The sequence below is a fragment of the Cynoglossus semilaevis genome, chromosome 15 (assembly GCF_000523025.1).
Source record: "Cynoglossus semilaevis isolate Cse_v1.0 chromosome 15, Cse_v1.0, whole genome shotgun sequence".
Lineage (NCBI taxonomy): Eukaryota > Metazoa > Chordata > Actinopteri > Pleuronectiformes > Cynoglossidae > Cynoglossus > Cynoglossus semilaevis.
In genome coordinates, this window is record NC_024321.1 from 7,677,520 (window position 1) to 7,690,607 (window position 13,088).

Below are 13,088 nucleotides of genomic sequence, written 5' to 3' on the forward strand. Positions count from 1 at the left end.
TTGATGAGAAGTTCATCAGAATAAATATATGAGACTCTGAAGGAGGGACAGATATTGCACCCATGCTGACATGGCCAGAAATAGTCTCTGTGGAAAGGGAATAACTCCTAAAAAGATTAAAAAAAGACGAAAGATGGAGTCAATACTGAAATAGGATTAGGTTATTTAAAATACATGTCATCAAATGGCCATTAGTATAAGATTTAAAAAGCAGAATGGGTGTTTTACTGATCAGCTGGGGGAGAGGCAAACACCTACACCTCCAAAAGGTGCTGTAAAAAAGGTATGACATTCTGGACCGAAAGAACACTACTTACGGTTGACTGACAGATTTGCACAGTCCGTTTTACCAGATTGAAGTCTGTCAATTCTACAGTCTGCTCAAGAACGATGATTGCATACATTTTTAACTGTAATAAATATGTACATATGTTCAAATTGTGTAGAGGAAATGTCAACTTGTTTTTTGTACGATAACATTTTTCATAAAACACATTATTGGTTTATGAAGTATCAGTAAAAAGTTTGTCAATTGTTGTTTTTAGCCGATCGTAGTAAGTGACTAGTTAGTAACCATCTCTTTAGACGAGGCCTAAAAACGTCACGTTGATTACCAACTGGGCAGATTTACATCCTGACACTGGAGCCAACTATAAATCAGTCATTTTCTTTTCCGGGATTCTCTTAGATTTTTTCGTTTCGGACTGAAGTCACTCAAATGACTTCAACCAAACCAAACCATTACAAAATACTTTTGTTACGAAATTATGATTTTTATTTACCCTATCACTTAATTATACTGTATCCCAAGTATTTTCACACAGCCATATATGAAAGACAATCATTTCAAAGTTCCCATTCTCACTTTGCTGCAGTTTTTAGTAACTTAATCGTCGATAATTGACGACTACATACGTCAACAGCATTTATTTATTTATGCCTGAGCTCTTGAACAGAACTACGGGAATCTTCGACCAAACAACATTTGAAAGCGTTAGCATTTCGAGGGTTTAGTAAATAAAAACATTTCCCATAACTTGTAATGTTTGTTCCAGTTATTTCGCTTTAATTTGAACAAAGGTTAGAAAACCAGTGATAGCTCGAGGTCTAAAAAAACAACTCACGATAACGTCAACAAAATTGAAAAGAAAATACGATATAAAACCTATTAACAGATACCTTTGTATTCTCTGTGTGTTTACTCAATTTACATTTAGGCCTAACGATACAAAGTGTTGAAAATGATTGACGTTGGAAAGAATGAAAACTTTGAGCGTATAATGCAAAAAACATTTTTATTTACACGTAAAAAGTAGCACCAAACGGCCTCTGCACTTATAAACCTCTGTTTCTCACTAAAGTAAAGATTGTTGCTGAAAACCGCGCAAATTTCAATGATTTGTCAAAGTCCAGTGATCGATCGACGATCCAGATCCTCGTTAACAGTTCTTTTTAAAGATCCCTGAGTTTTCACATTATTCGCAAACACATCACATACAACACAATGATATTTATATTTGGCTTTTATCAACTCACAAACAATTTAAAGCTTTCTTAGAAGTTTGGAACACGTCATTATTTTCCGCATTTTTAAAAATCCCACATTTATTAGAACTATTCTATAAAAATCAACATTTCAAGAGCCTCCAGCTTTTTTTGTTTTTGGTTTGCGTCTGAATCCGCTGCGTCGTGGGTTAAAATCCCTGGATTCTCTGCATCAAGTGTCCTGTCACAGAGTCGGAGTGCTCACTTCTGGTTCTGGTGCCGATCCAGGTCCAGGTCCAGGTCCAGACCGGTGCTGGACCTGTGGTCCGGACTGTCACTGAGTCACTGAAACCTGCTGTATATTCCTGATAGAAGGCAGTTGGTTCATCTGAGGAGGGAACATGGAGGGAACGTGGATGTCCGTGGGGCTGAGAGAGCCCGGCACCGGCAGAGGGCTGACTGATCCCGGGTCACTGTGGACCGAACCCCCGCTGCCGTCAGACTGACCCATCTTCTTCTTAATCATCTTCCTCTCTTTAGCTCTGCGGTTCTGGAACCAGATTTTCACCTGGACAAAAAACAGGCCACATGGAAATCCAATTAGAATAGAACAGAGTGGAGCAACAATTGGACTGCAAGCCTGGGAGTTGTTACGTTTTATTTTGTAATTTATAAGTCATGTTACTACATTATTTTAAAAGATTTTTAAATTGCAAAATAAAAATAAATGTTAAATTTTAGGTCCATATTTCCTCATAGACATTATCTCATACAAATAGAACTATTGAAAGTATATAATATAAATCGTGTGACTGTAGAGTTACCTTTTACGAATTAACATTAAATCATGAAAATGCATATGAAAGAAAAATATAAACCTAAAAACAACATTGCTGTAATTGAAAACATAGCTATCATGTGACATTCTCTTGAATATCATTTATTATAATTTCCTCTGTTTTTTTAAATAATGTGGTTTAAAACTATCCTTGTTGTTTCACAAGAACACATTAGTTCAATATGAAAAAAGTAACTTAAAATAGTTTAAAATGACTGTTAAAACATTTACAGATATTCTTTGATTTGTTATTAGAATTATAAAATGTTTTAACTTATTACAACATTGTTTGTTGTTGTTTAATGTTTTAACTTATTACAACATTGTTTAGTTGGAACTAAATACTAATATAACTAAATAATATATAATATATATTATATATATATTGAAATCACATTTTTACATTTCAATATTTTAAACTACAACAGTTATCATCATAGTGATAGTTATATTTATATTTATGATATTATCATGATTTATGTTAATGTATTTTAATGAATCCTAATGAAGTACAACATTTAAATGGACGAAATTTGCTCCTTCTTGTCCATTTAATTTAAACTAATTTACAAAATTTTTAAAAGCTATTTACTGTGTTCTACAGATTATTGACATTATTGGCATCCTTGTATATTTTTGACTTACTGTGTATCCCTGGCAGCCTTAACAGAAAGTTAAAACAAAGTTTCACCTGAGTTTTCAGCAGAACTCATTGACACTATAGTCAGTATTATGTCCTAATGTTTTGTCTCATCATTAACAACTGCTTCATCCACGTCAGTATTTTCCTTACCTGTCTTTCGGACAATCCCAGATTGACAGCCAGCTCAGATTTCCTTCTGATGGTGATGTATCTGTTAAAATGAAACTCTTTCTCCAGCTCCAGCCTCTGGTGGTCTGTGTAAACTACCCTGTATTTCTCCTTCGTCCTTGTTTTACCTGAGAAATAAAAAGTAACATTAAATCCAGCACAGTGTTGTGACACACACACACACACAAACACACACATTAGGGTCAGGACTGACAGTCTGGCAACATGCCAGAACTGGCCTGTATCTGCACGCAGCATCTTTATGAGCTGTGTTCTTTATTCACATCTCTGTTTTATCTACAGATACGCAAATGGAGCTGTTTGATGTGACTTGTAGAAGAGTGAATTTCAAACAGCCACGAGCCGGACCCACTGACAACTTAAAAAGAACGACGGTAGATGGAGGAGATAAGAGCTGCCTCTGCAGAAACTGCAGAATTTATTCTATGTAAAACACCTCCAGTCATTGTGCGGCCTATATTCTGTGTATTGAACCCGCAGCCACACACGTATATGTCCTGCTGTGTGGTTTGTCAACACAAACATCTGACAGCGGAAAACGTCTCGGATTAATTCCTGTCATAAATGAAGAATCGTACGCACACATCTGTGAGGGGGGCATGAGTTCTGAAGTTTCTGTCCACATTTGAACAAACTGCAGCTGTGAAAAACCTCACTCCCTCCACCAGTGTAACTCTCGGAGAGGAAGAGAAGAGGTTGGTGCATATCAAAGTGCTAAGGTGTTGAAAGCAAAGGCCACCGCCTGGATTTGACGGATAACACTCCAGAAACACCCCGACTCAGTGACAGGGAGCTGGCGCTCACATCTACACCAACATTTACATGACAACTGTATCAGCCTGGCGCCCAGGTCTTTACACCTACAATCCTCCACATGAGAGGCACTAATGGTCTGCGGCTCCACTCAAACATCACAAATATGACATGTGGAAATGAAATATTAGGGAGAATACTATTCCAATTCGCGGCTGCGCGTTGTTTGGTTTTGGTTTTTTTTCAAAAAAAAATGCAAGCACAAAAAGTCATACTATCTTTTTTTTTCAGAAATGCAAGCACAAAAAGTCATACTATCATTTTATACACAAACACAACAATAATAACAACAGTAAAACTAATAGTAATGACATTTATAAAAAAATAAACAATACAATAGTAATTATTATTATTAAAGTAACACGCCGTGCGTAATTTCTGTTTTTGGCGCTTCGTTTCCATATATAACGCCTATAATTCTGCTGTTTTTTTCCCTCACCAAATTAACCCAGTGTTTTTGTCCTATTTTTCTGACTCACCTGTGGAAGATGATTGCGCAGTTTTACTCATCCACTGATACGAATTGCGTCTTTCTCTATCAGGAGAGAGTTGTCCGACTGTTACGTTCTCCGGCGGTGGTTGTAAGACCGCAGATCCGGGCGGATGCATGTGACTGTAGTCAGAAGAGCAGTACGGAACCTGACCCGGTGACGTGTTGTTCATTGGTGTGGGAATTGTATTAGGCGGTCCTAAACTATATGCGCCCCAGTCCTCTCTCGGGGCCCCGTATGTTGGGCCCCAGCTGCCCGCAGACTGTGCGTGCGTTTCCATGTTTGGCACATGATGGTATCCGGTAAAGTCGGGGTACTGTGGAGTGGAGACAAAGTTCTGTGGAGGCAGATTGATGCTGGATCTTCTCGCGGGCCCTTGGTGATACATGCCGCTCTCTTTATCCAACAGATATCCCACATACATGGTTTGTACAAGACACTAGAAAATATTGTACAAATGGCAAAAACTTCGATGGGGCCTGATTTAAGGCAACATTGTTGCCTTTCAAACCTGGTAAAAAAACTCAATCCTGATTTTTTTTTAGTCCAGATAAAAATCCACAAGAGAATCGCAGCGTAGCTCCAGTCTGTGCCCCCCTCTCACATGATGTGGCTCATATTGACAAGGTGGTAAAGGTCTACTTGGGCCTTCCTGACGTCAGCGCACTCCTCGACTCTTGAAGATTTGCATCCAAATGTAAGGAGCCACTGATGTGGCCAGCCCAGTGTTCCTTGCGCCTGTCCGGTGTGGCGCGTCATCACCTGACAGTGGGCCTATCCTGGCCGTGGCTTCTTCTCTCCATGAATAAATTAACACCACGGCCAATCAGCTTCTGAGGCTGCGCAGAAACCCTGAGGCCAAAGGCGCAAAGTCACAGAAACCAAAAAGGCCTGTGCGTAATTGCGCAGAGATCAGGTTTATTATACAAGGTTAGAGCTCACTTTCTACGAGCCACCTGTTTAATATGAGCTCTAACTCTTGGTTAATATCCTTTATGTAAATATGGGGAATGATCTGAGACGTGCTGCTGTGGGAATTCAACAATTTTCGACCACGCTTCACACTGAATATCCTCCGATTTCAGATATTCACTTGCAAACGAGGTGCAAAGTATGAGAGGCGTGATTTGTCTCTCTCAGAAGCAGGTCGAGCCTTTAGTATTCCGTGTTCACACCTCAAGGTCGCACTTCACAGCTAATTCCGGTTACAAGGAAACTCCAACAACCCCCTCTGTGACAAACAGCGGCCCTGACACACATCACTCACACACGGCTGTCTCCAGAAATCACACTATTTCCTTCACTGACATTTTTGTTGAATGTGACCCACGAGTCTGGCGAAAAATATGTACTGTTAGTTAAAAAAAAATCAAAGTAATTTATATATCTATGATGAAATGTAGGATTTCATAAAACGGTAACAAAAATAACTCATTGAAAAAATAATCTTTATTCAGTTTTTTGGGAACCAATAATCTGAGCCTGGGTCTCATCTTCTGTTGGATCAGACTGATATTTTGTTTTAACCTTGCTCATCTCCTGGACAGCTGTCTGGGGCCTCGTTTCAGCACAGCTCTCTAATTGACTTGTCCAGGAGCCCAATGAAAAGTCATAAATGCTGATGGGCGTCTCTGAAGCATCTGTTTATTGACCACAAAATATTTATGAGACAATCTGAGTTATCCTCTGACAGCCCACGGTCGGCCGCTCTGTCAGGATTTGGTGATGTATTCTTTGTGGGTGTCAGACTACAGTTTATAGAAGTGGACACTAGTAAATAAAAGAGGTCGTCTTTAAAGGCCTCATGCAGAGGTGGTATTTTTTGATGGAGGACATTTAATATTACTACATTTGTCTCAGTAAAATTTTATTTTTCGACACAATCCGTTTCAACACCAACTGCAATGACTTAATGTATTTCTAAATGTATTACATTTTCTGTATACATCCTTTATTTCCTTAATTTCCTTTAATCTTATTTTTATTTTTCTGCCATTCACCGTCTCTGACACTGTTTGCAAATTTCCCCTGTTTGAGCCAAATTATTCTTATTCCTATATTAGGAATAACTTTATATTGTGGTTGGATATCCTCAACATTAACAGTCCAAACATGTTGGAGAGGTTGTAGTAGCTTTAATTTATCATTCAAACACAAAACATGTGGTACATTTACGATGTGGTAAAAACATGACATGACAACAATTTATAAAGATAAATAAGTTCATACTATATAAAGAATGTATATTAAATTTCCGCAAACGAGAATAGTACAGTATACTTTAATGTATACTAAATCTGAGAGTATCTTTGGCTGCCATAAAAGCAACTGTCGGTGAACTCAATATGATTTTCATTAAAACAAATTTTCTTAATCTTCAAATAAATCATTTTTAACCTATGTATAGTGTTAAGAATATGAAATATCTAAATTGTATTGTATGCTTCATACAGGCTTCAGGTATTTCAGGTAATTTAATCTAAGGAAAGTGATCTAAGGACTTTTAATCAGATTCCATTTTAAAAATACATTTGTTTTGATATCAGTGTTTTTTTAACTTTTTTTTTTTATCACGTTCCGTCGTCATCGCTTGAGCCTTTATCTTACATCCATACACTAAGATTGTTTAAATTTGACATGTTATTCATCTTGATAGAGTGCACTGAATGCTGCCCTCTCGCGGACAATAACGACAGCTTGTCAAATATCGTGATAAAATTTATATTATACTTAAATCCACTAAAAGTTGGTTTGAATTCATTCAATTAGAAACAATTCTGTTTATCCCATTATTGAGTGTGTAATTTATAGACTTTGTTTAATGACATCAGTTTTAACATTGAACTATATTGATTTTGAGAAAATGATTTGGAGGTTTCAGATTTAAGCAGTTGTCAACATGTCTTCCCACTGCTTAACAACAAGCATTAGTGTTTTCTTACCTGAAAAGATTTTGACTTGAGTCCTGGTTTATTTATTGCAGCAGTGGCTATAAAACAAATGAAAAAAAGTTACAGATTAAACTGAGCTCAACGTCAAACAGTTATTAACCAGGAACCTTTAAAAAAAAAAAAAAAATTAACAAGTTAGACATTAAAAATCGAATAAATCAGTGTAAGCTCAAAGGTGGTAAAGAATATGTGCACGTTATGTTAACATGCAAAGTATGTACATATATAGTTTACACGTAGTTAAACATGTAAAATAGTGTAAAATAGGAAGTTAAACTAAAGGTTTGGAAGTATACGCAGCATAGCATATACTGTGAATACAAAATAAAACAAAGACTTTGCAAAAACAAACTAAACTACAAACTAAACCAAAAACTACAGTTAAAATGAGCTAAACGACAACAAAAAACCATCACAAAAATCTTCACTTAATAGCAAAAAACAAACTAAAACTAGCAGCCATGAACGTAGCTTAGAACCAGCCAAAAATAAAGCAGGAATACAAGAGCTTAAATGTTATTCCTGGGAATATTGTTGCTGAACGCTAGAAAATAATATAATGACAAGTTTGTGGGGAACAGCAAATGTCCAAAATATAGCAATATAAAGCTGGGGGATAGCTAAGATGATTGCTAAAAGCTAGCCTAAAGTTCTTAAAGATGATTAGGAAAAAATACGATAAGTAATAAGTAAATAGAATGACCTAACCTGTCAGGTTTTTAGACTGTGAAATAACGACTTTAAGTTACGTTATATTCCATACAATGTTATCGTAATTAAGTTGCTCAACGTTAATATCTCTTTGACTACATTTAGTCTGTGTTGGTATTCCCAGCGTCCTTACCTTGATATTGTCCAACTATGACCAGTAGATGGTGCCATTGGGTTGGTAATGAAGTACTGTATTTCCAAAGCGTTAAATTACCATCGGACTGAGTTTACTGTGGAACAGGAGGAAGAACGGAACTCTTATTTACGCCTTTTGAAATGGACTAACCTAAAATATAAAATATTCATTACCATTTTAAATTCAACTTTACACTTTATTTAACAGGTTATGTGGCTGTTTTTCCAAAATTGAAAAAAAGTCCTAAAATATTTATTTATTCATTCATTGTTATTTATGTTAATGCTTCCGTTTTATTTTAAACAGATGATCGCGTGTTTTATACTAGTTTTATATCTGAGGGGGAAAATGAAAAAAAAAAAAAAGTTGTACTGTAATGATCTGTACTGTCAGCACCACTGACATCCGTGGTCTCCGTGACTGGAGTATGAGTTGGGCAGGACTTTCCCTGAGCTCAGCAAAGTGCACATGTAGTAAATAAGTGACAGTCAGTGGCCAAGCAGTCCAAGAATTTAGTTTGTTGCATAACTTCATTGATGCTGTGAAGTGGCCATGTTACTCTGCATGAGAGGAAGTAAAACAGGACCATCTGCTGCTATTTTTAGAGGCTCTCTGTGGCCCTTGCACACAGGCCCATCTTCCAGTTTGTCATCACTGATGTAAAACACATGTACAGAACAAAGCAAAGACAAGTCTGCTATTTAAACGTTTGGATTCGTTAGCCATTCACACACAAGTAGATATTTACCACATTCTGAAGGATGTTTGTGTTTACGGCTTGTTATTGCTTGGCTGAGGAGTGAACATTTTTGACACACCGGGGGCTGGAACGTCACAGTGTTCAGGAATTTGTGTGGGAACTGGACGTCCATCTGGACAGAACAAAGAACTGTTAGGAGTTGCATAAACAAGAAATTGATCCAGGGTCAGGGATTAGAAGCAAGTGAAGCTAAATATCTTAAAAAATATTAATTGATTAAAACTAAATAATGTTGTATAAAGTAATTTTAATTAAGTTTCTTTGTTGCTAACTTTTAGCTTCCCTGTCTGACAGAACAGTAAGAAGAGTTATTTTAAATACCGGAACAAATATAATATGTAACTAATTGTCTTGTCAACCACAGCCCCCCCTACAGTCCCTCCTGGACCCCTGTGTTGAAGACCTCTTATGTAAGGAAATAGTGCCCTTGTCTGTCAGACATGACAATCTTTCATTTGAGCCAAAAAAAAATTTTTTTTAACGCCCCGCAACCTTTTTTATTTTTACAAACTTCCATCAGAAACATTTAAAGGGCTGATCATGATTTTAATAATATCTTTACAAAGTGGTTCTAATGTGGCAAACTTGAGACAAAACCACAGTTTCTTCTACAAAGTGAAGGTTTTGATTTCTCACATTATGACCCATTAAATCAGCCCAGGACTGAGCCAAAGAGCAGCTGGACGTCCCACAGAAACTTGGCAACACATAGAAATTCCACAGAAAGGCAATAACACGAAAACGTGCATCTGAGGTCCACAAACTAACCCCACCATGTGCACGTTAATTACACCACTGTGGATGCAGCATTTTTCCCAGGGCCTCCTGGTGGAGGAGCTCTCTATACAGCTCCAAGCCTCCTCCTGAGGTGTAAACAATAGGACAAGTGGCTGAGCTGGTTTCACCACACTTTCACCTCTGAATGGGCCTTGACTGATCTGGAGGCTGCAGAGGATGATGGGATTGGTCATTGATTGATATTTGAATGTCACTAGATTCCATATGAAATTTCAAACTACTGTAAATATAGGATGAGGGGAACAAACATTTTATATTTTATATTTTTCCTCAAGTTACCATACTTAACAGATGGTCAAGGCTTTAAATATATATGATCATGAACCATACATATTTAGGCAAACAGATAAACGGAAATTGTTGTCTCTCAGTCAGAAATACACAATTCCTGCAAACACACAAGTGCTTGATATTAAACTGCAGAATAACGAGGTGCCTGTTTACACCATATAAACTGTGTTTTTATGTTGAACTTGGCCCAGTGCCTCTGGGTCAAGTTCAACATAATTGTATGAAATGTATGAAAGAGCTGTACATTTATATATATTTTTTGAAACATTTTGTAGTTTTACTGATCGCCTGCCTTTCCCTGACATGTTCAACGTGTGGTTGTTAAATTCACTTCCTCCTTTGCTAAATTAACCTGTTCCTTGTTCCTAGTTTTTTATTTGTGTTACCATTGTTCATTCATTTGCCAAATGTTCTACAGTATTGCTGAATCCTTTCCAGAACTCTGGGCGGTGCTGGAACTGTTCCCAGAAGTCATCGGAACAGTTCACCAGTCCATCACAGAGCCGTATGTTGAGACTAACAACCATTCACACTAACATTCACAAGAACATTTAACCTGACGATGCATGTTCTTGGACCGTGGGAGGAAACTGGAGGAAACCCATCCATGAATCTAGAGAACATGAAAACTTAACATAGAAGGACCACGCGGAGTCAAAGCAGCGATGGTATCGGGCTCAGATTTACATTTGATCACAGACACTATTATAGACATGTTTATCATCTGTTTATCCACCATCACCTTTAGACACACAGTGAAGCTGTATCCCCTGACAGACGTCTTTATTTAGCTGCTGCTGTTGTCGACCTTTTACTGTGCTTGTTAAAGGTGGACAGAAGCGAGTGTACAGAGGGGACACAGGGGACAGTATCCGGCTCATTGTTCTGTGATTAGCACAGAGACATGGACGTGGCATGTTCACCATTCACCTTCTTGGGCAGGGGTCTGGGAATATCATTGTGAAGGATTTTCATGAGGAGGAGGAGGGGAGTGAGAGGAGGACCTTTGTACGGCTCTGGTCAACGCCCTACGGTCAGTGTACAATGACAGGGTTTGAAGCTGTACACATTTAAAATCTGAATTTGTTTCTTTGCAGGATTTTGTTGGCACTTCTCTTCCTGAGTATAATGTTTTGTTATTTAGCTACAAGGGTAAAGGTGATGTACTGGTGAAAAGGGAAAGTTAGAGATTGTAATCTCCAGTGCTGTTTTCACAAGTTGAAAAAAAAAACAAAATACAAAACCACTTTGTCAGACCTGATACCTGGTATTGATATCAGTAGGTGTATCAACAAGGGTGAATAAAGACACAGAGAGACAGGGCTGCCTTACAAACATCAGGATTTCACAGTTTTTCTCCAACTCCAAGGTAAATAAATGGATCAGGTTGCACAGCACTATTAGTGATATTACAGGCCTATTAAAAGTCATTTGCAGCAAATATTTATTTTGTCCCCTCAGAAGGAGCTCTAGAACGCTAAAAACTGTCCCTATGTGTTGACAATGTGCTAATTTCTTCTTTAAATAAATGCAACTAAAGCAGCAGATATGGCGTGGTGCTGCTACAAACTGAACACTCAGCAGTTTGAACTGTGAGACAGAGCAGTTTTTAACAGACCAATCTCCTTCTTTTCTCCTCAACTCGTACATGAATGGAGGGCAGTTATCAAAGACTAGTACAGTCATCTGTGATGAATTACAAGACTGGCTCTGTGTATTTCAAATCTGACTTTATGACAGTGTGTATAATTAAAACCTAACGTGACTACAGTGTAACAGGGGGCTGTGGCCGGTCAGAAGCAGAGGACTTGTGGTGAGTAGTTGCACAGATTCATGTTCTCACGTGTTTCATTACTGTCATTTGTTTGATCACAGAAAACACTGAAGCAGTTTGGGGTCGTAGCACAACATCCCGCCTGAGTTGAGAGTATTTCTCAGCAGCTGGTCTGCTGTTTATTATAGAACCTCACGGAGGATTGAAAAATAAACTAAACCATGGTGTGACCCAAAGACAGCGAAGAGAGATTTATGTTTTCACATAGTCATTAAATGATTTGGTTAATAACAGGGGGGTCTCCAACATTGTTGCGGGGGAAGACGTAATATTGTAAAAATGGCCAAGGTTGTTTTTGAATGCAATGTTTTCAACTCAGTGTGAAACAAATGGTTTTGTTACATTTCACACTTTCTTCTGCATCAAGAGTCGAAACGGTTAGAGCATATAGAAGAAGAGTGGTTGGAGACAAATCAAAGAAGAGAATAAAATTCAACATGAGAATGACATCTCACCGGACTCTCTGTCTTTGTAAATGTGACAGGAAGAAATAATCTTAAGTCTGTAATCTGCTGCCAAGACCAGCTTCAACATCAAAGAAGTGGCAGGAATCTTTGGCAGGTTCAGGTTTGCCTCGCCTTAATGTGTTTACAATCTATTGTCGTCACTCGACCATGGGAAAAAAACACAGCTAGCCTCTGTGAAACATACTGTAATACAAATTATACTAGAAGAAATGGTTCAACATAACGTTGTCTTAGACCTTAGACCCTAACGTATTTTCTGGACTACAGGTTGCACTCTTTTCATCCTTTGGCTGGGATTACGACTGGGTATACTCAGGTTCGACTTATATATTAAAATATCTAATTACACGTTTGTTATTTTCACAATGACAGCAACTAGAGGGCACTCTTGCAACATAACACCGAAACAACATACTGTATATGTTTTTTTTCTTCATTATAGATTTTTTGGCTGGTGCGACTTATAGTTTGGAAAATACGGTAACATTTAAAGTACCTGATGATTCTGGATTTTTTTCCCCCCATGAACCGATTTTTACACTGTTCTAGTTTTAAAGATGACATCCAAAAGGTCTCAACTTGTATATCTTTGTTCACTGCTCCTCTTTTATTATTTTTAACGCATACTATATATCAAGGATTGGTATATTTTATATTTATATACACACAAAAAAAAACAAC

The 13,088-nt window shown here is 37.6% G+C and overlaps 1 protein-coding gene across 1 annotated transcript; it reads right to left on the reverse strand.

The window, feature by feature from the left end:
• Positions 1 to 1,685: 1,685 nt before the first annotated feature.
• On the reverse strand, positions 1,686 to 4,886 carry cdx4 (caudal type homeobox 4). The gene is made up of 3 exons (XM_008326729.3): positions 4,448 to 4,886; positions 3,117 to 3,262; positions 1,686 to 2,053 (listed from the first exon to the last, which is right to left on the reverse strand). The coding sequence occupies exons 1-3, from the start codon at positions 4,881 to 4,883 to the stop codon at positions 1,820 to 1,822; spliced, it is 816 nt and encodes a 271-aa protein (XP_008324951.1). The 5' UTR covers positions 4,884 to 4,886; the 3' UTR covers positions 1,686 to 1,819.
• Between the last annotated feature and the right edge of the window lie 8,202 nt (positions 4,887 to 13,088).

Bases quoted from the DNA above. Each gene is read 5' to 3' on its own strand.
- cdx4 (XM_008326729.3), bottom strand. From the start codon at position 4,883: ATGTATGTGGGATATCTGTTGGATAAAGAGAGCGGCATGTATCACCAA. The intron at 3,263-4,447 runs GTGAGTCAGAAA...TTTATTTCTCAG, and splicing joins TGCGCAATCATCTTCCACAG to GTAAAACAAGGACGAAGGAG. The intron at 2,054-3,116 runs GTAAGGAAAATA...TTTTTTGTCCAG, and splicing joins TGGGATTGTCCGAAAGACAG to GTGAAAATCTGGTTCCAGAA.